Genomic DNA, 23,881 nt, shown 5'->3' with positions numbered 1-23,881 from the left:
ATACTATGAATATCAATAAAACTTGCTAACGATATATTCATATTGATTAGCCTATTGACTAGTCTAGTCTTACTAGACAGCAACAAATATTATTAACTAATGACGATTTCTGAATTCAAACGATATTCTTTAACGGCCAAAGGGCTATCGATACACAATTGGAATGCCTTGGTGTTAATTATCATAACAAATAGGATCACATTCATTTTATCATATTCATTTTATCTTTTCGCTAGCACGCTGAGTTATTATCATTCTACATAGTTGGTCTTTCAATCAGCTTAGTGTGAACCGATTTCGTTGGGCTTTTTCGGATCAATTAATCATCTAAGCGGTTGGAGCGTCTGTATAAAAATATTTGATTTCGCTGCACCGATTAAATGGCAGCTCTTTAAAGCCGGGAGCTGAAAACATTAATCACAAGTCTGGCCCAGCCGCAACTAATTGGCAATGTTCAAGAAGGTCAGTTTTAACAAACTAAATTCCCATTTCACCTTTGCACCGGCGACATTGACATTGTTATCCGAAACGTAACCAATCGACCGATCAATTGGCGATTCGGAATCTACATTTAGGGCCGCTTTAAGTATTACGCTTACGTCGGACATCGAGATTGAAGGTATTTCAATCTGACCGCAGGGGGTGAATTGCTTTGATACCCGTAGCACGCAATAGTTGAGCAAGTAATTGCCTATTAATACGTAGCTGGCTGAAAGTGTTCAATCAAAGCACTATTAAATTAATAAAACTTAAATATTTGTAAATATTTGATTTCACAGCTAATGCTCACGATTCCATTAAATTAGTTTAAACAAGCTCAAATGGCTCATGATAGCATGTATGTTTCCTCAATTATTTGTTAGAGCAAAGCAAATTAAATAACTATAGTTTATGCAATCAACCGTTACGTTTTTAAGGCAAAATTAAAGATTCTAGTGATAAAATCATTTTTCGGCTCGATCCACTAATTTTGTATAAAATTAAATACAAACAAGCTATAAAATATATTATCTATATATAATATAAGATATGCACTTTTAAATGTCCGTTACTAAACAATTTTTCAGAAATTAATAGCTGGCGCCATCTATTGGCGTTACTCATCCACTATAGCGATACCATCAATTTTTTTGCATTTCAACTTATCGCAATAAAACATCGAAACCCTTTGCATTGCACAATTATCGATACGTTCTTGGAGTGCAATTCCTTTGTAAATGCAATCGATGTGCGATATATTTAAAAATAGCATCAACAATCATTGTGGTATTGTATCGCCATTTTTAGGTACACCGACGCGTTTCATATTCAATTAAATTCTACTTATATTGGGTTGACATGGTATGTAATATCTTAAATGCCATTATGTGCACTCTATAATTTCAATTCGTCATGTTGCAGCTGAAAGCGAACTGCCTTGGCTCTTGGCTAGGCCTTGTGGTTGCGGCTTCGGTGCTTTGGCCAGTGACCCTCATCAACGGCTATGACAAAGAAATGACTGTGTATGTGGATGCCGGCAAAAAAGAGTGCCTGTACCACAATGTCAAGGTGGGTGAGATAATCTATTTCGAATACCAGGTAATAGATGGTGGCCACGGTGACCTGGATATCAGCTTTGCGCTCCTCGATCCCATCGGCTTGGTCATCGTGAGCGACTACAAAAAGCCGGAGAATATGCACCAGCACACGGTGCAAAAGGAGGGCGACTACCGATTCTGCTTTGATAATAGCTTCAGCATGTTCAATCGCAAAACTGTCTTCTTTGAGTTGATAGTGGAGCGCGAAGGCGATCAAAATCATGGCGACGACCAGTGGAAGGACGTTGACGAGCTAACGGGCCTAACTCCCGACGAGTATTACGAGATGAAGGTGCAGGACATCATGGATTTCATTGGCCGCATACGCATGCAGCTGACCAAGGCACGCCAGCTGCAGGATGTGCTGCGCTCACATGAGGCGCGCGATCGCAATCTGGCCGAGGCTAACTTCCAAAAGGTGAACAACTGGTCCCTGGTGCAGATCAGCGCCATGATCGGCGTTGGACTCATTCAGGTTTTTATGCTGCGCAGCATATTCGAGACGCATGGCCGGATGCATCAGCTGTGGCGCAAATTGGGCATTTGATGAGGTTAATAATCGTCAATCTTCTCTAGCGTTTACCAAAGAAGTTCTTTGCATTTAATCATTTACCACGTAGAGGATGCAAATTGTTAAATATTAGTCACAAACTCCTTATCAACAACATAGTTACTAGCATTAATTAAGTTCTGAGTGTGTGTGCGTATGTGTGTGTGTGTGTGAGAGTGCGCAGGTGTGTGTGTGTGCATTTATTATACAAAAGCAATTGTAATATAAGTTAAGCCATTGGCATCGGGCGAGCCCTGAGCCATCTTTAATAAATAAAGTGTTAATGTAGAGGAAACATAATATTTTGTCTATCTATAACTACAATATGTTTGCATAATACAGCAATTGGACGTATCCCAATTGGATGTGTTCCAAGTCGGATGATAATCAATTTTAAGCGTCTTGTAAATGCGTCCTTTTCTATTTTAAAGTTAGCTTCTATCGTGCAGACAATATGTTGCACGCGCTCATCTCTAATAAAGCTGTTACTTCACAGGTAGCCAACTTGATACCATAGGAAGGCAATAGGCATTAACTTCATAATTATTAACTTTAATATGAAAATTTATGTGATTCCAGTTTTGTTAATCGAACCTTTGCGGGCTCATTCCTAATGGAAGATCTTTGATCCGTTTTAGCCGGCACTTAAAATCCAATTTTAGTTTGGTTTGAAGTTTTCTTTTTCATTTAATTTACTAAAAAAAAAAAAACAGATCCATATTATTACTAGGCATAATATTTATTGAAATTTCCTTCTCTTGCGACGGGCAGTGTGTGGAGTTACTAAACGTGTGAAGGTTTCTGTTGGGTTGCTCCGATCTGCTGTGGTGCACTTGCACCTGCTCCGCTTGTCGCTTTGAACTCTGAACTGAATGCTTAAGCTTAGCCCTGCTTGTCGAGGCGCTTCTGGCGCTCCAGCAACCGGCGTTCACGTTCAAACTCCTTCATTCGTAGCACATAGTCCTCGTATTCGCAGGTGAGATAGTCGTGCTTCTCGTGCGCACACTGATAAACGAAAGGGAATTTTTCAGCACGGCAGCCGCGATAGGCGAGCAGCTTATGGGCACAATAATCACGCTCTTTCGCTGTCAGCTTGGCCGATACCATTTCCTCTTCGGTGGCTATCATGACGCGCTCCTTGCGTGAACCAAAGCCCAGCATGGGATCGAAGCTGGGCACCACATCTGGGCCGGGCGTTACGTCTGGCTTCAAATAATGATTGAGAGCGTTGCCCATCCTGTGCTAGGCGGTAGAAACACATACGTTAAATCCATGCAAATTGCAATAGAAAATAACAAAAATAAATTACGTAAAATGTTTCTCCTCGATTGTTGCTGCTGCGGCGCTGCTGTCACTTCAGCTGTTGTTGTTGTAGGCTATTTGACAGCTGTTGTGATGCAGGGCTGCAAAAATAACAATTTCGTGCACGAACAATCGATAAGCATGGTTGTAACATATTTTTAAATAAAGCGCCTCGATGAAATTAAGCTCACAGTAAGGCAGATGTTTTATTATTAAAATTAAATTCAAACCAGCCGAAAGTATATTATCTGAATGATTTTAAGCTGTATACATTTGCTTATCGATGATATCGATGATGGCTCCATTTCAGCCGCAAAAAAGGTCCTGTTGCCTGTTATCGATAAGTAGATGGCTCGCATAGCCAGTGGTGCAATCATACAACAAGAAATATGCATTAAGTTCGCCAATAGACTAGTTAATTTCTTAGTTATTTTGTAAATGTTTGTGCAATAAAGTTGAGCCAAAAGTCAAGCTGACAAAGCGCTTAGCTCTTAATTTATAGTTATTCGGTGGCAAGTGTGCGTCTCCCAACAGAAAAGTCGGTAGTCGGTCTATAACGGTATAAGCTATAACGGCATACACATGTACATACAGAGGATATACGTGTATATATATATCTGAAGCGCATACATAAAATCGATTTGGGGGCAACCGCAACGCAAGAGGCAACACATTTGCAAATTGCTTAAGCGCAATGGTTGGATTATTGAATCCAATGAAATATGGCGATCATTTCTATGAATTGTACACAAGCAATACACGCAGGTAAGTGTAAATAAGAACAATGGGCCATCCGGCGGGGTGGTGGCGGCTGCGGCCGAGGATGTGTCGGCGACATTGCATCTGGGGTTGAAAAAATCGATCGATTTGCTTTTGGCCCAATGTATGTATGTGTATGTAGGTCTTCAACCCCTAGCTGGGCGGCTCTGCCTGTTTCGACGGGGTTGAAATTTGGCGCCTGCAGTTTTGCACGACAAGTGGGCAGCACTGGCATGAACAGCTGATCGATAACAGCTGTTCGCGACCTGCATTAATTTGTTTGTTGTTAAATCGATAAGCTACTGTGTAATGTATGTATGTACATATGTATGTGTGTACATACATATGTATGTATAAGCAAAGCAGCTTAATCGATGCCCAAAATTTAAAGACCCGACCCAACTTAATATTCCTCGCCCGCTCTCTACTACTAAACTCTCACTCTGACTCACTCTCACTTTCGCATTCTCTCTCTATCCCTCTCTCACACGCAGAAAGTTGCAAAATGAGCGCAAGGCTCTTACGAAGCGCAAGAGCCGCAAGGAGAAATCGGCAGCAGCGATGGCAGCCGCCGCTGCAGCTGCTGTGCTGGAAGGAAATGCAGCTGGCGGCGCGGGAGCAGGCATTGTAAACCCATTGGATCCGCCGTTGGTTAAGGACCAGTTGCTGTTTATGCCGGCATTTCCGGTGGCCCACATTGAACTCGATCCAAATGCATCGAAATTTGCCGTTTTCGCAGCAATACGCTCCACTGTGCTGGAGGCAGAGACACGCTTTGCGCTCTTCCATGAGAGCAATGGGCATGGCGCCATGGCCACTGCATCAGCGCTCAAGAAATGGAGCGGGAATATGGGCTCGTCCTGCTGTTTGGTCTGTGCAGGCAGCTGTATGGTCAGCAATCTGGTTGATTGCTCCTGTCACGCACCGCTTGCAGTGGGAGCCGGTGGCGGCGGTGCCGCAGGTGCTGCAGCAGCGGGAGCCGCTGGTGCAGCTGGTGGAGGGGCGGACAAGCGCACGACAAACAGCGCCAATAGCGACGCCGACTCGGACACAGATGAGCCGGAAGAGCGCGAACCGGTCTATGCCACTGTCCCGCTAATTGTCGGCGCTGGACTGCGAAGTTTGTTCGAGCTGATCGCGGACGCACGCCATATCCAGCCGTTGCTCTGCACCAAGGCATTAAAAGCGCTACTCGACGTCATTCAGGGTCAGCAGCCGGAATCGTTTAAGCTTGAGCCCGAGGATCTGATTAATCCGCTGTACGATCTGCTGCTGGATCTGGCCACCATGCCTGCGGCGCTCACCTCGAGCACTGGCGCCGAGGCCAACTGGTCAGCGATGGCATGTGCCGCTCTCCTTGGCCTCTGCATTGCGCGCGGCGACACCGGCAAAATGCTAAAGGCAATCGCCGCCATGCTCATGTCCCCACGGCAGCTCTCCGCCCAAATTATCCAACTGCCCGCCGTATTGGCCTCTCTGCAGCATACGGTAGTGAGTGCAGCACTCAACAAGCCAACTCGTCCAGACTTCCATACCCATGGAGTGCCACACAATTCATTAATCGATGAGGTGAGTAATGGTAGGACTAAAGATCCCCATGAGACATGAGTGCTTGAAATGAAAGTATTAGATCAGGGAACATTCATCAATTGAAAGAACCAACTTGGAAGTTCTTCTTTCACTGAGGACTCAGAGGAAATAGAAAAACATTGCACCTATAGTAATTATATAGTTGAACATCTTCATATAATACTAGACTTTTTTAAGATATATGAAAATTGTGTAATGTATAAAAGATCTACTGAAACATATGAACCTCAGATGAACGTCATTCTAATACGTTGTTCAACTTTTTGCAGTTCACCTTGAAGCTGCCTGTACTGACGGCTCCCCAGCAGCATATGGCGCCGGCCATGGCTTGCGATGGCGTGTTTGTCTATGTGCTATACGGTGGTGCATTGCTGAAGATCGGCACCGGCTTTGGGGGCTCCTACAAGGGGCACATCTATGCACAAAACGACGAGTTCTGTCGGGAGCGCAGCGCCTGGCTGGGCTACAGCGGCGGCCAATTGTACTTTCGTCGCAATTGCAAGCGAAGCGCGGATCAGCTGCAGCTGGTGGGCATGGACACGCTGGCGGTCAAGTCAATGAATCCACTCAACATGCTCTCAATGCGCGAAGGCCTCAACTATGTGCTCTTCACGGACGACGATTCATTGCATGCCATTTGCAGTAATCGTGATGTGAGTAAAAGTCATTATCTGTATTATCTATAATCACCAAATATCATACATATGCAATTGAGGTTAGGTCTGAATATAGAATATGAGTCATCCCATAAGAAGAGCAACTGAGTAAATTGCTAACTATATACATATATACATATGTATGTAAATATGTACATATGTCATAGAAAAAAGGAGTCCCATATTATAACAAAAAATCATTATATATATAGTTCTGATACTATCACTGTTTATAATATAATGATGATGATGATACTAAAACTATGCAAATCGATTTGTTAATCAATATAATTAAGATGTAGTGTTGCCTAGTTCTGCGTCGTCTTAGCAATAGCAGATTAGTTTCTGTATGTCTTGAAATTTATTGGATTAAAATCGGAGTTTACATAGGTGAGATATAGATTTTTAAGAAATGTTAGACCCATTTAAGTTGGAAGACCGGAAAAGCATTCAAGAAGGTGTAGGCTCTAGCTTCTCAAGGGATACTGATGGGATGGATTTTATTGGGATTTGTAGAGCCCCAGATGCAAATTAGCCATTCGATCTACCATTAGGTGAGAGAAATCTTTAGATGCCCTAACTGATGGAAAATTCTCTTAAGGAAAGGAAACAACAGGATAACTTCCAATAAGAAACCTTCATTAGGCTAAAGTAACTGTAATCACCTTACTTACCAATCATGTCTCTTCGCAATTGCAGGACACGCTGGTGGTGAAGAAACTGAATCTGTACCACAATAGCTACAGCAGCGAGCCGCCGCCATTCGAGCTGCCGTTGCAGTTGGCCCGCAAGAAATTCCGAACGCTGGGCTATGCGGCGTTCGAGGATGAGCTGCTCAATCAGCAGCAGATCCAGCGCATTCAGTCGGCGCACAACAGCTTTGAGCCGAAGCTGCCGGCGCCGTGTCGCGATGCCGATGTCCTGGGCATGGCCTGCGGCAAGGAGTTTGGCATCGTGCGCGCCAGCAATGGCCGTGTCTACTACTATGGCAAGCCGGCGGCTCTTGGACTGAAGTGTGTGGGCCGCACACCGACACTGAAGCTAACCGAGCTGATTGTCTCGAAGGCGGCCAACATTGTCCATGTGGCCGTGGGGCACGATGGGATACATGCGCTGCTCGTCAACGACGATGGCACCGTCTACTTTGCGGGCACGGCACGCCGGGGCGAGGATGGCGACAGCTCCAAGAATCGCCGTCAACCGAAAGCTGTGAAACCGAAGAAGATGAGCAAAATCGATGGCCATGTGGTGGTGCATGCCGCTTGCAACAACGGCACCTCCGCCTTTGTGACCAAAACGGGCAAGCTGATCATGTACGGCAAGGATACGGCCCACTGCGATTCGATGGGCTTTGTCAGCGAGCTGCTCGATCAGCACATAACCAAGGTGGCCCTGGGCAAGGCGCATTGCGTGGCACTGAACGCCAAGGGGCAGGTCTTCACCTTTGGCCTGAACAACAAGGGCCAGTGCGGGCGGGTGTTCAACAAAATGATGCCCGTTCGGGATGTGCCCAGCTCTTCGGCTGCCTACGCGCTGCTCGGCTTGCATGGCGACAAGCTGCGGCACAAACTGGACTTCTCGACGCTCTGCGACTACGACGATCACAATTTGGTGCAGGGCCAGTGCCGCGTGTGCGTCATGTGCCGCGAATGCACCGGCTACAATGTCAGCTGTGTCTCGGCGCTGAATGTGCCGCTCGAGCAGCGTTTGGCCGGCAGCATTTGCCCCTGCGGCCATGGCGACGCAGGCTGTGCCAAATGCGGCCTGTGCGCCGCCTGCGTGGCGCTCCAGGAAAGCGAGATAGGTGAGAAAAGTCTGCATTTAATTATATGCCTTGATTGCTTTTAACGACAGTATTTTTCGAACTCTTGCAGTAGCCGCAGATGCCAAGGCGGAGCTGAAGCCGCTGCCCGGCGAGCTGCAGCGCCAGCAGCGCTCCAAGACGCTCATCATGCGGCGCAAGGAAAAGAAGCCCTCGGAGCTGGAGACGGGCGCCGCTGGCTGTGCCGGCGGTGGCGGCACACCCACCGACCTGGACAAGGACCCACCGCGTGTGGCACCGCTGGCGCCGCAAGTGCTGCAGCTGCCCAGCACGTCGCCGGTGGTGCAAGTGGCGTGCGGCCTACACCACACCGTGGTGCTCACCCTGGCCGGCGAGGTATTCACCTTCGGCAGCAATCAGTACGGTCAGCTGGGCAGCGGAGATCTGCAGGCAGTCACTGGAGCGATCCGTGTGCAGGTGCAGGGCGCCATTAGCCAGGTGGCTGCTGGCAGCAACCACACCGTGCTGCTCACACACAAGGGCGTTGTCTACACATTCGGCAACTACCAGAAGGGACAGCTGGGCCGGCTGCCCGGCGACTATGGCCAGAAGACGGTGCCGAACAGTGTGATTGCCCAGCAGCAGCAGTTGCAGCTGCAGCAGCAACAGCAGCAGGACGATGAAACGGCCACACAGGAGGCCGCCTGCGTGCTACCCGGTGGCTCCAAGGAGACCATCCTCATACCGCCCAACACAGCTGCCCTCATAGCGCAGCGCCAGAAGTTTCTATGGAACTGTGCACCCGGAGCCGTCTTGTAAATATCGCTTGGCTCTTGATAACTCATGCATCAATTACTTATGTTTGTATTCCATGTTGCAGCGGTTTGGGCCCCAGCTATGGCAAAAAGGTCACCTGGATCGGCGCCAATGGCGACCAGACCTTCATCAAGATTGACGAGTCACTGATCACAGCTCAAATGCTGCCCAAGATGCACGTGGTGGCCAACAAGAAGACCATATGTTAGTATATGCCCTAAATTATGGCCAAAAGCTATGAATCCATCCATATATGTATCTGCCCAGGACTGCACATTGTACCCACTTTATAAGCCTTCCTCCTGGATACATAATAGTCTAATTCATTCATTGGTATACTAATTGGATAAGCCCAACTAACCATTCGTCTGTCTCTTCTGTCTTTGTAGTACTCATACCCAGCATACCGCTGTCCTTTCATACGCTCTCCATAAACCGCAGCGACGGCAGCTGCACGCCCCATTATCGCGGCCAAACCAACTTTTCCAAGCTGCTGCAGACGCAGCAGCAGCACGGGCAACCGGAAATCAATCGGAATGTGGATGTGGCGACGCCTTTGATGGCCGACCTGCCGTCGGTCGGCAGCAGCACGGCTGGGGTGCCCATCAATGAGCAAATGTCGCGCAGCATGCACGAGGCACGCAATCACATTTTCGAGGATCAGCATACGGAGGTGGCTCAGCCAACATCGCTGACGGCCAGCCCGCGACTCCCACGACGCATTCGACCCCGTCCAGATGCAGCAGCAGCCGCTGCCTGTCCAGCCGCTGCATCGCCCACTGAGCAGCATACGCTGCCCACGCAAATAGCCTTTGCCATGGATCCCAGCTACAACGTGCTCTGGGTCTTCGATGGTGTTGCCCGTAAGCTGCGCTGCCACAATGTGGTCGCCAGCGAAATATCCGAATGTGATGTGGTAGGTGCTGCGACCTGCATAGATCTCTCTCAGATGCTAATCTCTCGTTTGCCTATTTGCAGAATGCCGCCAATTATCGAGCGCTGCTGTCGCCGGAGCTGTCGCTGCCGTGCAAGGCCGAGGCGCGTGTGTCACGCTCGCAGGCATCGCTGAATCTATTGGCCTGTTTGGATATACTGACATCCGCACAAGATAATATACCCGGCTGCTTTGAGCAGGCGCTGCCGCAGCAGACCCAGCAGGCGGCAGAGGCGCAGACCGGCGAGTATCAGGTTGTGAATCGCTTCGATAACTTTGGCGGCGGCTGGGGCTATTCGGGTCACAGTGTGGAGGCGGTGCGCTTCTCAGCGGACACGGACATTGTGATTTGCGGATTTGGCATGTTTGGCGGACGTGGCGAATACAGCTGCAAGCTGAAGCTATTCGATCTGGGCACCGATGGCGGTGGCTACGAGAAGGAGGGCATCCTCATCAGCGAGACCAAGGAGGTACCATACGAGTGCGCCGCGCGCAGCAAACACCACATTTTGCTACCGAAGCCGGTGAGTGCAGCGGCTGGACGCTGGTATTTGGTGTGGGCGCGCATCGCGGGCCCCTCCTCGGACTGTGGCTCCTGCGGCCAGGCGTCTGTGACCACCGAGGATCAGGTGGTCTTCTCGTTCAAGTCCAGCAAGAAGGCCAACAACGGCACCGACGTCAACTCCGGCCAAATACCCGCCATACTCTATCGTCTGGTCACACAGGACTGCAAGCAGCCGTCGCTGCCCCACGACGCGGATCCCGTGCAGCGTATTTCGCGCGCCTTCGCCAACAGCGTGAGCCGCGAGTGCTTTGAGAGCTTGGTGGTGCTGCTCAGCTGGTCATGGGACTGCTTTAAGACTCAGCTACGCGAGCAGCGGGATCGTGCTAGACCATTGCAGTTGCAGCAAACGCTTCAGTATCTGGGCTATGTTAATAAATCCTGTCTGCGACTGCTGCGCAAATACACCAACGAGATTTATCCGCAGCGCGCAACAACAGCGTCAACAGCAACAACAGCAGCAGCAGCAGCATCAGCAGCAGCAGGTACATCAGCAGCAGCAACTGCTGCGACAGCTAGCACTTCAGCCGCGGGTGGAGCTGTTGCCGCCGCTCTCTCCAAGCTGCAAAAATCGAACAGCAAAGGTATTAATCAATCAATCAAACAAATTACGCTGCTGCCTCAGCTCTAATCGCTTGTGCTCCTTACAGACAAATCATCAAATCGGGCTGCCAGCAATGCGGGCAGCGCCCAGTTGACCAGCTCTCTGTCCGGCACATCGATGACACGCAAACCCAATATGGAGAACATTCAGCTAGCCGAATGCATTGGCAATGTTCGCGCTCTGCTCATTGGCATCTTTTGCGATGACATCTTCAAGGATATTGCCACCGATGAGGGTGAGTGAATCAGTATGCATATCTGTACATATGTACTCATGTCTAACACGAATGCTCTCTTCCATTTAATACCAGGCTATGCCTTGGTCCTGGAAATTCTCGACGAATGCCATTTGAGCTTTGTGGCCTGCTTTGATGCATTCTATCCGACTTCGTCGCTCAAGTGGAACTGCCTGTGCGATTTGTTGGCCCAAATGGACCGCGGAGCACTGCACTCCCGCCTGCTGAGCGCGATCCTAGCCGGGCTCTGCTCGCCCACGGTGAAGCTACGCGCCACGTTCTCCCTGCTCAATGCGGCCGGCAATGAGCGTCAGTCGATCATCAGCCCAAGCGACAATTCGGGTCTGCCCATGCTATCCTCAACGGAGGCGCATCAGTATCCCATACTTGTGGAGCAGATGATCTATCGCACGCAGCAGGAGAAGAGCGACTTTCTGAGCAACTCGTGGACGTTCAAGGATGTGCTGGTGCGTCTGCTGGACATAATAGCCAATCCAATTAGGGCGCGAATCGAGTCGATCTACAGCCGCTGCCTGGGCGGCAGCTATGCGCTAAAGGAGTGCATCAATCAGGGCCTCATCGATAACTGTTGCCATCTGCTGGCCCGCGTGCTGGCCGAGATTGTCTATCAGACAGCTCTGGGCGAGTACGATAAATTGTTTCTGCCGCCTCGTACGCTGCACTCGACCAGCTCGCGGTTCGCACGCTGCGATTTGAGTCGCACCTGGAACACGGGCAACTTTGGACCGGACGCGATTGCCTTCTCGGTGGATCGGCCGGGCATAGCCATAGCTGGCGCCATGGTCTACTCTGGCTCGGGCAGCTATGACTATCAGTTGGAGCTGCTATATGATAACACAGTTGACCTGCAGCCACAGCACAAGTGGGAAACACTGGAGTCCATATCAGGCAGCTACGATCAGGAGGCCGTGCACAATGATTTAGCCGAGATTAAGTTTGAGCATCCGGTCCATATCAAGGAGCATGCGCGCTACGCTCTGCGCCTCTGCTCCCAGGGTGCGCGCACCTGCTCCGGCGATGCCGGCATGCCCTCGGTTCGCGGTCCCTGCGGCGTCAACTTTCATTTCTATGCGTGCGACTTGAGCTTCAATGGCACCACGCCCGCGCGCGGCCAACTGCCCATCATACTCTACTACAGCACGCCCGTCAAGCAGCACCAGCAGCATCAGCACCAGCACCAGCACCCGCACCAGCATCTGCAGCAGCAACAGCAGCCCGAGTTGACGGGCTGTACGTCAGATGGTGCACATGTCGGCGCCTTGGCCAGCAACGAGGTGTCCACGCGGGACACGGCCTTGCAAATCGCCGCGGACATAACCAAAAAGTGCACAGAGCTGCTCATACTGGCGCGCAATGCCATGGCCGCCTCCTGCTCGCCGACGGACAACTCGTCGTCGAACCATACGCAGACCATTGATTCGGAGCACAATATAACGCCCATTGAGGAGCACATGGACATTAATTGGGCAAACAATTCGCGAACAGCGGCGCTGCCTGTGGATCCACAGCTGTCGACGACGGCAAGGGATCTGGGCAAACGTATCGAGTCCTTCTCCAAGGGCATCATGGAGACGCTGAAGTTCGATAAGCGCTCAACGAATCCCTTCGAAATGGAAATCGAAATTGGGGCCACCGAAATCGGAGTCGAGGAGACGGCCGAAATGAATTTCTCCAATGTGCAATTGGCCGCCAAGCTCAATGGAAATGAGCGTGCCGAGTACGAGCTGGCGGCCGAGGAGCCGTTGCCCGGACAGCAGCAGCAGCAGCAACAACAACAGCAGCTACAGCTGCAGCAGCAGCAGCAGCAGCAACAGTTGCCGCCACAGCAGCTGCAACATCAACAGCAGTTGCCAACGCAGATGCCACAGCAACTGCTCCACTCGGACTCGGAGGAGGCGCAAATTGTGGGCGGCGGTGTTGCCGCTATGCAACTGCTGGAGGTGTTCAATTTGTCCGCCTCGAATATGTTTCACACGCTGCTGCCGCTGGTCTATGCGCACATCTCCAATTTGGCCTGCAGCGATCCAAAGAGCTCGGTGCAAATCCTTGGTCTGATCAAGGAGATATTGCCGCACATTGCAGCGCTCAATCAGCTGCATGTGTCGAAAGACCAGCGCTCGGAGCAACTGAGACCGGAACCAACGCCTGCCAGCAGCACCACCAGCAATCATTATTGCATTGTGGAGAGCGAGCATCCGTATCGCAGCGCCAGCATCAGTTGCTATCGGGTCGAGTTTCCGCCCTGCGTCCAATGGCTGACCATTGAGTTTGACTCACAGTGCGGCACTGCCCAGCTCGAGGACTATTTGCTGCTCTCGATTCCCATGCGCCCGACGGCGTCGCCAGCCGCTGCCACACCGCCCTGCCAATCGACCACAACGCCAACAGCAGCAGCAGCAGCAGCAGCAGCGTCTACTGCCCCTGGCGAGGAATACTATGATCTGCTCGATAATAATGTGAGCACACGACGCACACACAACGCCCACTTACAGATGACCAGCTGCTGTCGCACGACCGGCTCTCTGCCCGAGCCGGCAGCGGCCGATCCCGACTGGATTGTCGTCAAGAAGTTCAATACGTAAGTTGAGCTCAATGCCATGCCATAATAATATCCATATAGCGCTTATCTGATATATGTACGTCTGTTGCTTACAGCGCCTCCAACTGGCTGCAGAACGTTCTCATTTTGCCTGGCAACTGCGTTGAGTTCTCCTTGGAGACGGCCTCACTGTACGCCCAGGATCCGCACAATAATCGCTATGGCTTCAAGTGCCTGGTGGTTGGCTATGATAATCCCACAGCGGTGAGCTTGGCATCAACCATCTCTGTTTAAACTATTCAAAACTATTTCCCTCTCGCTCAGATCAATGCTAGCAACTCATGTCTCATACGGCTGGAGCAGGAGCTGTCCTATCTGGGCGGCATGTGCAGCGCTAATTTAATGAAAAAGGATCTCAATCTGCCGGGTAAGAAGCTATTGATATTCATACCTTTAATTATATAGCTATTCTCATTCTCCATATATCATGCAGAAGACAAGGAAGTAGACGACATGAGTGGCGTTGAGGAGACAATCAGCACGCATCATGCACTCCTCTCGAAAGGCTTTGCGCTCTCCGAACCACAGCTGACTGTGCATCAGGCGCTGGAATCATATCTGCCCATTGGGTAAGTAGTAGAGCCTATATCTAGACAATGATGACAAGTCAAACTATCTTGGAAAAATGATCTACATATTTTTCACAGTGCGAGTGATTTTCTTTCACAAAAATATGATATGCATACATATATTATTATTCTTTACAGATATAAACGTGTTTTTATATACAGAAATAAGTTTCAGATATGCGTATTTCCCTACATTTCGGAGTCGAACCTATCAAATACTTTAGCATTGACAGTTAGTGTAAATTTAGTTAAAATATGCCCATTCAACAGACCTAGTTTACATTCTGGATTCGTAGAAATGTTAACATCACATTTATGTTAAACAACATTCGATCAGTACTGCTACAGGTTGCCTTCTTATTGCAAATACATCTAACTTGAGATTGACTTCTTTGTTTATATTTATAAAAGAATCGCATTCTCTATATACAACTTATATAATTTAGGGATTAACATATGTTTAGTGATTACTATAGATAGGATTATTTCGATTATGTTAAGCGTTATAAGCTAAACGTACGCTAAAAATTTGGTACAACAAAAGGTCACTCTTGGTGGTTCTTGGTGGTGGTGGTGGTGGTGGTGGTGTTACCGCTCCGCTTAAGCTAGCGTCTTTCAGCTGTATATATATGTGTGTGTGAGCGTATGTGTATATGTGTGTATGTGTATGGCTTTACAGATCAGTCTTGAGCAGGCCAGCGTTCTCGATTTGGTATACAATTTGTGTCTCTTTGTAGGTGCGTGGCTCTGGCTGCACCACATCCAGCTTGCGTCGTCGACGCTGTTGCGCCAGCCACCACCAGAGCAGCAGCAGCAGCAGCAACACCAGCAGCGCCAGCAGAACGCTGCCCGCCACAATATACGCCGTATAGCTAGGCTTTTGGCACTGCTCGGCGATTAGCTGGCGCAGCGGCACAAATGGTGCTGGCACCACCTGCGGCTCGTTGGCAACGGCACGGAACATCAGCTGCTCGCTGTGCTGGCGAAAGAATTCGGCATGCGGCTGCGGCGGCTGAACAGTCATATCCAGCTGCTCACAGCTCCAGACATTCTCGTATCTCAGCTGCCGTATGCTCAGAGCGAAGCGCTCATCGAAGCGCAATGGCTGAGCCGCTACTCCAGGCACCTTGCCGCCCGGTGGCAGACTCTGCACCGTGTTGTTGTGGAAGCGCAGCTCCAGCCGTTCGCTCAGCTGATAGTCGCGATGCACGCCCAGGCTGCGGAAGGCTATCTCGCTGGTGGCACCAAACCGATTGCCTCGCAGCGTAATCGCGTCCTTGATGTAAGCCTCCAGCCATTCCCCATCCACGGCCGCGAAACGATTCTCGCTGAGACTCAGCTTGGAGATGACTGCGGGCCACGAAACGGATATAGATTAGAAATGCAATAGTCTCGGTATCTATGTGTATATGTAGCTAATCAGTGTGGCTTACGCTTGAAGGAGAAGGCGTGCGAGTGCACCTCCTGGAACTGATTGTTGTGCATCGCCAGCTCGCTGCTCACCTCCAGCTCGTAGAAGGCGCGCGTCGGCAAATTCCCGACGAAATTGCAATTGCTTATTATCAGTTTCTCCACGGCGAATTTCTTAAAGGCCTGAAAAGTTGTAATAATTATACATATATTCATAAGAGATGCCAGCTGAAAAAGGAAAGAGTTTCTTTCATCCTCTCTTGGGCCGGGGCCGAGCAAAGAGAATGGCTCGATCTCAGCCTATAAATTGATATCAAGAGGCTTTCCGATCCTTATAGTAAATCCAATTGTACTTTCCCCTTTATATGAGAAGTCTCAATAGCTCAATACATTTTAGTAAGTATTCACAAATTGAAATGGGACTCTTTCCTTTCACTATGATAAAATGGATATATTTCGGTGTCTCACCTGACTCTCGATGCGCTGTATGGTGACGCCGTCAAGCTTGAGCAGAATGGCAGTATCCTTGATGGTGGTGAAGCCGAATGGGTGCATTTGCTCGATGCGGCCACGGGTGAATGAGATCTCCTCGATGTTGCCGCTGATCGCATGAGAGGCGATCAACTGAAAGTTGACGTCCTCGAAGTCAACAATGAGCGCCTTGTTGCTGGCATCTCGGGGCACGCTCAATGCATTCTGCTGCAGCACCAGACGCTGCAGCTGCTTGAAACTGATCTTGCGCAGGCCTTCTGTATTATCCAAAGCGTTTGGCTCCACAGTCAAATCGCGACAATTGCGTATGACGACCTGAAAAACGGCGCCATGCAGCTGTGGCAGCACCATGGGCTACAGTGGAGAAGCAAGACATAGACGAAAATTGAAACGTATTAGCATATGTTTATGCGCTATGGTATTGCTAATTTACACTGAGAGAATAAAAATGGGGTGCGAATTTCGAGTAGCTTACGAAAATAACTACATACATGACTATTCCGAAATATTCGCAATTATAAATTAATTATAAATAATTTTAAAATTAGTTCTCTGTTTTAAATATACTCTACTTATTTGATACCTTCCCTTCCTAAGTTCTTTCTGGATCACTGTTCATCCTTAATACAGATAAATCTATAAGGCAAGTCAGATCAAATCACGATTGAATCAACTTAATCCTTAACTATTTTTATATGAGGCCTATGCACATCTCTAATCTCTACCAAAAGGTTGATATCTCTTTTTGCAAAAGTTTCTCACACTTACATATCTGCAGTCCACACAAAAATCGTATGACTAGGCCTTTGTAGCCTTGGAGTTTAGATGATTAATACAAAGATAAGCTCAGTCAAACTTATAAATATAGAAAAATATATTTAAGCGCATCTCCGACATATGAAAGGACATGTTGTTAATATCTGCAGACATTCTCAGTTCTACAACCATAGTTTCGTCTAGAGCATTACCTATTAGCTTAACATATCTGTATCTATAACGATGATGTAATCCAAATGATATAATACATAGTTAGATGTTGATGTTTAAGCACTGCTTTTCGCTGAGTGTAGACATACATTCATACACATTGCTGACTCACCTGCTCATCGTTGTTGCAATCGCAGGTAATTGTGGTGTCGTGCTCGGTGCAGCCGACCTTTGGCAGTGTCGTCGCTGTGCCCATTCTGGGCCAGCAGAGCAGCCACAATAACCACAACAGCACCACAGCTGTGGGATCCTTGAGATTTCGGATATTTCGCATTTTGTTTTGGTTTCGGAACGAATATTCGGACTTTTCTTCCTCACAACAAGCTGGGCATAGTCGAAGTGAATAATTTTGTTCCAGTTGCCTTCAATTTGGTTTTGCGTCTGTGTTGCTCTCTCTCTCTCTCTCTCTTACTCTCCTCTCGCTCTCTCCGTTTCTATTTCGTTCCACGCTTCAATTCTATACTCTAATAGCCCATCCCTCCCTCTTACCCTCTCTCTTTCGATCTTTCATATGCTCAGTCGTGCTCTTGCCTGTACTTGGCTGTTCCGTTCCTCTTTCGTTCCGTTCATAGGTGCTGATAAGAACAGAAAAATATAATTTTTATCGCTGAAGGTGTTTTTTTTTTGTTTAGCTTATCAATGTTTCTGCCACGAGTGTGTCACCAACGCAAGGGTATATACATACATACATATGTATCACGTTCTACGCCCGTTGGGGGAGTGGCAAATCGGGTAAAAACTGTAAGAAATGAATTCTGCATGTTTGCCAATGTTACGATTCTAAAAAGATCTACGACAAAACTATATGTCCACGCCTATTAGGGGCATACATGCATAAATACATATGTATACGAAGCGCCTTAATTTGCAATCCGTAATTATACCTTGAACCCATTAAAAAAGGGAAGTATGGGCATAATTTGAACATTATTAAACCTGTAAGCTTCAGATTTATTGACTATATACACTTGATGAATACGAAAATTCTGTAATCTACAGATTTTAGATACTACGCAAATAGTCAAAAATTGGCCATGTGATTTGTTGATCGTCATGGCGAAGGCAAGACGCATCGGGAATTGAATTCGTTTAAACTCAAAGGCCATATCTGTTGGGATAATCGGAATACTAGGAATAAGAACTTCCTTATTCTAAAAGTTTTCCTTTGAGTATCGACGCGTGAATCACATTGTTCATCAGTTTTCTTATCACCAAACGCGTTCCATTGCACAGTTTTGATTGGTTTAAATTTCTAAGCATGATAACTACCGAGCCAACCTTCAGTTGTAAATTGTGCGGTGGTAAACCAGGCACATCCAAGGAGTTCAAAAATTCAGTTGGATAATTAGTGGCTTCTTCTTCGTTTGTTACACAGTCGATAGATTTGAATGAATACAGAGTACCAACGGTTTTATTTTGAATTGTAAAATTAAGGTCATCCACATCTTTATTTTAAGCCGCCAAAATTGCTCGCTCACTTAACCATTTAGTATTTTTGTGGAAAGCAATGATATTCGGAAACACTTTGTTGATGATATCAAGCCACTCGATTCGTCGAGAGGAATACGGCCATTACCGATATTCAGCAATTGCTTCGAGAAATCATCAGCAGATAGATCATTCAACAATGCAACTCTCATATTTACAGACAATTGAAGTTTGGTTACATATCGCCACGGATTTGATGCTTTGAACCATTTCTTATTGCCGTTTCACGGGCTGCCTCTCTTTGAGAAGCACGAATTAAGGCCCTTCTTTGATAGGTACTAACGCGGTGCCTTTCTCGGGCGATTTCTCGCTCTTCGTCAGATAATTTACTCGCGATATTCCGTTGCCTAATTGCATCATGGGTCCGCCGGGAAAGATTAGATCTTCTAGGACGCGGCATTTTTATTAATAGTAATACTGAATATGTCCTCGCACAAAACCCCATAAAACAATCGAGAAAGATCTACTATCCTACTCGTAGCGGAGACAAATCCAACAAATCGAAAACCATGAAAATTGGTCCAGCAGATCTCGAGTTATAAGTGTAGGAACACTTTTACACTTCTCTCTTTTATATATATAGATTTAGACATCGTCCCTCTAGAAGAAGAATTTATTCAACTAATCTCATCTTTATCAATTCCGTTATCGGTATATAATGATAAGAAATTTTTCAGGGTTCGGTTGAACACAGTCTACTAGATCCCTGTTACTTGTTTGCTAAACCTGGTTAATGTTGCAATCTAATGGTCAATGATCAATTAATCAATGCTCAAAACTAGTGGCGTGAAAGTGACATTATTACTTACGAGATGGAATTAGTATATTGGTTTTATTTATTTCCGGTTGTGTCCTGCGCTATTGAATCTAGGGACTTTAAATTTGGAGCACATACTCGTGTATATTTCCGATTTATAGTGTTAAAATTGTCCCGATCTAATCTGAGCCTGTCATAAAGCAAAGACAAGGAAGAAGGGTGAGTAGATTGATCATCGGCAATCAATATGATTATGAATTATTCTACGGGATTCTCTAAATAATATTGTTACGCCTCTTTAGGTGCGTGACATATCAAAAAATAAGCATACAAATATTGCAGCTAGGTTACGGTTAACTTGTTTTATGAGCTGGCCAAAAATGAAGTGTCTACGCCCAGTAGGGGCTTGGCAAATCGTGAAAAGCTCCACAGTCTTAGAGCAAAACTGAGCTACTAAATTGCTTATGAGGTATGAATGAGTATTCCGCAGTCGGTAACACTGTAGAATTCGTACATACATGTACATACATACATATATGGCTCTAATTGGATCCGTAACTAACAGCACTTTATGCAACGATCATGATCGCCGTACTATGCATACATACATACATACATACATACATACATACATACATATGAACACATAGTTGGTGGTCGTTTGGCTCCAATCAGCGCCAAATGCTGTTAATTGAGTTTTAGAGGTCGTCGCACATAGCCGTCGCCATAGACCAAGCAGGCATGAGCAATTATGCTTTTCTATTTGTTTATGGTCGTTTCATTTGTTTATAGAACTTAATTCAAATGAATTTAGTCAACGTTATAGCAATCTCTTGTGTGTGTGTGTGAAAATGAGAGACAGATGGAAAGAGAAATGATAATGGGTGTCTCACTCCACCTATCTCGTTTCTATATTTCGCCTTTGTGAATACCAAGAGCTGATCAAATATTTACGTACAAGTAGATAGATTCACGCTCTAGCAGCTTACAGCTGCGCATTTTGACGGGTTATTGAAACAATCATGGAGAATATAATGAACTTTTAGTGCTATTGCAAAAAAAATACACGTAAGTGCTTTTTATTATACAGATCAGATGTCATTAAGTATAATAAATAACTTATATTCTTACCTAAAAGTTAAGATTGTGAGACCGAGAGTTAGGCCTTGTAGTTTTTATTTATGGGATACAGTTATATAAGTTATCGATAAGCAATTTGAGAGCTGGCGGTCTGTTGAAAAATATGAGGAAAGTAAGCAAGCTTAAACCGGCACAAGACGGTCAGCTCAAAATACAGATAGAGAGATACCGAAAGACTGAAATTAGGAGAAAGAGCAAGGGAATGAGGCGCTTGTTAAATACTTTCTACTTAAGTAAACAGCTTGAAGCTAAGCAACGGATGCGCGACAGACAAGCACTTGAATGGAGGCTTTGAAGAACCCTTTCACTGTTTAATTCCTCAGTAAATGGGCTTTAGTGAATCGTACTCATGCGGAGGAAATTGAATAAAGCCATAATTATTTTTCCTTTATAACACCTCGTTCTATTCCCGACAATTATTGGGCCCCGCTTCAGTAATCTGAGTGGAGAAGCTAACGTAGCGCTCTTCGGCGTGGCTTATCGCAGTTCCAAGTAATCTTATCTTGCATCGATTTGATATGGACTGAGTCAGAAAGTCTTGCGAAACTTCCTCTTTAGTCACATATGTATGTATCACCCAGACCTATCGCTAGAATATATTCCAAGATAAGTATATAGATGAGGGTATAAAGCGGATTCTAGGTATATGCCTGTGCTCAAATAACAGAATGGAATTGGAATGTAAGGTGTTCAAAATGTACCCCCGAGAATAACTTACAGACGAATACAGACTGAAGGATCTACAATATTAAATGTGAAACAATGAAGAAGTGGAACAAAGACAAATAAACTCATCAAGCGGCAAACTGACGTTCAGTTCATGTACATATACATACACACATACATTGTTTGTACGTTTAGGGTCTTTTGATTTCCTTTTCAGGCGTGGCAGACCCTGTAAAGTATAAATATTCTTGATCAAGGCGACGGTCTGAGTGGACTTAGCCCTAGCCCTGAGTCCGTTCGTCCTTCTGTCCGTATGTTTGAACGCGTAGATCTCACAAGATATAAGAGCTAGAGACTTGAAATTCGTTTCCTAGGTCCGTGTATAACACGCGAATATCAATAACTTGTACCGTTATTTAGTTACCGATGAAAAACATCGAAAATTGGTAACATATTCATATATATATTTCATTCCTAGAGTTAAAATCGCCCAATTTTTAATCTAGATTTATGTGTGTTTTATAGAATTTAGATTTTTGTCAAGATTTGTGCATGTTTAATAATTACTGAAATACCAGTTGCTCGAATGGCTCAGGGGATCTTGTTGTCGAGCAGTCTCGACTAGAGATTTCTTACTTGTCTTTTTTTTGCAATTTATGATAAACTCGTCATAGGTTTGACTTTTAAATTTGTATTAATTCAGTTTTTTATTGTTTTTGATTTTTTTTGTTTATTTATTTTGTTCTTCGCTGTAAGCTAATGTCAGCTTTTAAGCATTTTTATTGCTGAACAGCAACAACAACAGCAGCGGCAGCAACACAAAACTAAAAACAGATTTTGTACGTCATACTCATAACCTTGAAATATCGAAATAATTTGCTTTGGATATGGCAATAGGTATTGAAAGGTGCCATTTTCGATGTTTTTTATTTGACAATTTCCAGTTCCTGTGTGTGTGTATGCGTGTGGGAATGGGTCGTATTTACACAGTAACTTACCTACATATACATATGTATGTATGTATGTATGCATGTATATAAAAGAAAGTGTATGTGTGTCTCTGTGCTTACAAGCGAATTAGCGTTAAAATTTCATTTGTTTTGCCATGTGCCATTCGCTACGAGTCCAAACAGTACGTCCCTCTCACTCACACTTGCGAAATTCCCTAAACAGTTCTTTTTATTGCCGCTGTTATTTATTTTGTTTTGTTTAGCTCTCATGTGTGGGGGCGGTTGATAATCCCAGCTCACTATTCTCACTGACTTACGCAACGCATTCGCACACACACACACGCACACACGCGCGCGTACCGCTGGACACACTCATGAGCGGAAGAGAGAATGACAGAGTGCAGGACAATCCTGTGTCAAAGACGAAAGAAATGCGCTTTGCTAAGCATTTTAACAACAAGCAGCGATGCTAACAGCGCACCGATCTGTTTTTGTTGCGCGCTTTTGCTCTCTCACTCTGCGCTCACATGTTCGCTGTTTGTGTGTATGTCACGGCAGCAGTGGCCGTATGCAAAAATAAAATACAGAACAAAAATACATACATAAAATTTCTGATGCTATTGTTTTTATTGCTTTGAACTTTTTGTTGTGGCCATTGGCCGTTGGGCGCATTGTGGTTTTCGAACGACACTCGTGCACCCGCATCTACACACACACATATATATATACATACATATATTATTAACGGCATAAACAACACAAACAAATGAGAATTCGACAGTAAACAGTTAAGCGCAAATATTTGCATTAGCTATGAAATCAGCGCACAAAATAAAATCGCCGTCATTTTAATAACACATAAATAACGTAAGCAATGTAAGAAAATAAAATAAATAACAGAAGCAACGAAATCAACAACTAACCAGCGGTCAGGCCAGAGCTTTCGGTTGTCGCGAGTCGCGACCGGCTTAAGCGCGTGCAAATGTCAAACTGAGCGCCAAAACGGAACAAGAAACATTTACGAGCCGCAACAGCACAACCAGCGCTGAATATTACTCTCCCGTTGTGTTTCTGTCTCGCTTGTGCTCAGCACTTAACAGTGAGCACTGAGCAGCGTCAGTGCAGCTGCGCAGCTTACTGAGCTTTAAGAATTTTTTTGCGTTTTGTTTGCTTTTTCTGCCTTTCTGTTTGTTTGCATACTCTGTGCACGAGGTAAATGAAAGCATATTGATTGTAGAGTATTCACGCATAAAATCAAGTATTGTTAGTGTATGTACATGTATGTACATATGTATGTATGTATGTATGTATGTATGTATGTAATAACAATCAATTTTTGTTAATCGTCTCCATCTCATTAAGGATTCTGTGACTCCGTGAAAGTCTTATGGTAATTACAGAGTATTCCGCAGTCGGCGATAGACGACAGCTACGTTTCTAGCTATTTGTTTTTGT

At 46.1% G+C, this 23,881-nt stretch overlaps 4 protein-coding genes across 5 annotated transcripts in view; 2 read left to right on the top strand and 2 right to left on the bottom strand.

Annotated features, from left to right (window-relative positions):
- Positions 1-1,203: 1,203 nt before the first annotated feature.
- Positions 1,204-2,427, top strand: opm (transmembrane emp24 domain-containing protein opossum). Of its 2 annotated transcripts, XM_018108621.3 has the most exons (2): positions 1,204-1,341; positions 1,402-2,427. In XM_018108621.3, exons 1-2 carry the CDS (start codon positions 1,339-1,341, stop codon positions 2,122-2,124), a joined length of 726 nt encoding a protein of 241 aa, XP_017964110.1. In that variant the 5' UTR covers positions 1,204-1,338; the 3' UTR covers positions 2,125-2,427. The 2 variants fall into 2 exon arrangements, with proteins under 2 accessions (XP_017964110.1, XP_089120896.1); XM_089264770.1 differs by lacking the exon at positions 1,204-1,341 and having other exon boundaries at positions 1,393-2,427.
- Positions 2,428-2,847: 420 nt separating this feature from the next.
- On the bottom strand, positions 2,848-3,587 carry ND-B18 (NADH dehydrogenase (ubiquinone) B18 subunit). Its single transcript, XM_018108622.3, has 2 exons — positions 3,437-3,587; positions 2,848-3,364 (listed from the first exon to the last, which is right to left on the bottom strand). The coding sequence occupies exon 2, from the start codon at positions 3,361-3,363 to the stop codon at positions 3,010-3,012; it is 354 nt and encodes a 117-aa protein (XP_017964111.1). The 5' UTR covers position 3,364; positions 3,437-3,587; the 3' UTR covers positions 2,848-3,009.
- An 82-nt stretch (positions 3,588-3,669) lies between these two features.
- hiw (MYC binding protein highwire) overlaps positions 3,670-23,881 on the top strand; it is a 50,763-nt gene continuing 30,551 nt past the window's right edge. The window contains exons 1-13 of the mRNA XM_089264769.1: positions 3,670-4,194; positions 4,683-5,757; positions 6,048-6,431; positions 7,134-8,238; positions 8,309-9,011; positions 9,077-9,216; positions 9,402-9,928; positions 9,991-11,092; positions 11,159-11,347; positions 11,423-13,946; positions 14,024-14,171; positions 14,232-14,334; positions 14,401-14,536. Of these exons, the coding sequence (XP_089120895.1) occupies positions 4,124-4,194; positions 4,683-5,757; positions 6,048-6,431; positions 7,134-8,238; positions 8,309-9,011; positions 9,077-9,216; positions 9,402-9,928; positions 9,991-11,092; positions 11,159-11,347; positions 11,423-13,946; positions 14,024-14,171; positions 14,232-14,334; positions 14,401-14,536 (8,207 nt within the window). The 5' untranslated portion in view covers positions 3,670-4,123. The remainder of the gene's footprint in view (positions 4,195-4,682; positions 5,758-6,047; positions 6,432-7,133; positions 8,239-8,308; positions 9,012-9,076; positions 9,217-9,401; positions 9,929-9,990; positions 11,093-11,158; positions 11,348-11,422; positions 13,947-14,023; positions 14,172-14,231; positions 14,335-14,400; positions 14,537-23,881) is intronic.
- On the bottom strand, positions 14,914-23,508 carry LOC108656504 (uncharacterized). Its single transcript, XM_089263705.1, has 5 exons — positions 23,350-23,508; positions 17,538-18,000; positions 16,415-16,792; positions 15,970-16,129; positions 14,914-15,886 (listed from the first exon to the last, which is right to left on the bottom strand). Exons 2-5 carry the CDS (start codon positions 17,697-17,699, stop codon positions 15,210-15,212), a joined length of 1,377 nt encoding a protein of 458 aa, XP_089119831.1. The 5' UTR covers positions 17,700-18,000; positions 23,350-23,508; the 3' UTR covers positions 14,914-15,209.

Source organism: Drosophila navojoa, chromosome X (genome assembly GCF_054131105.1).
Source record: "Drosophila navojoa isolate 15081-1374.11 chromosome X, UAZ_NAV_1.0, whole genome shotgun sequence".
Lineage (NCBI taxonomy): Eukaryota > Metazoa > Arthropoda > Insecta > Diptera > Drosophilidae > Drosophila > Drosophila navojoa.
The sequence above is the reverse complement of the archived record's forward strand: the minus strand, read 5'-3'. Positions and strand labels throughout refer to the sequence as shown.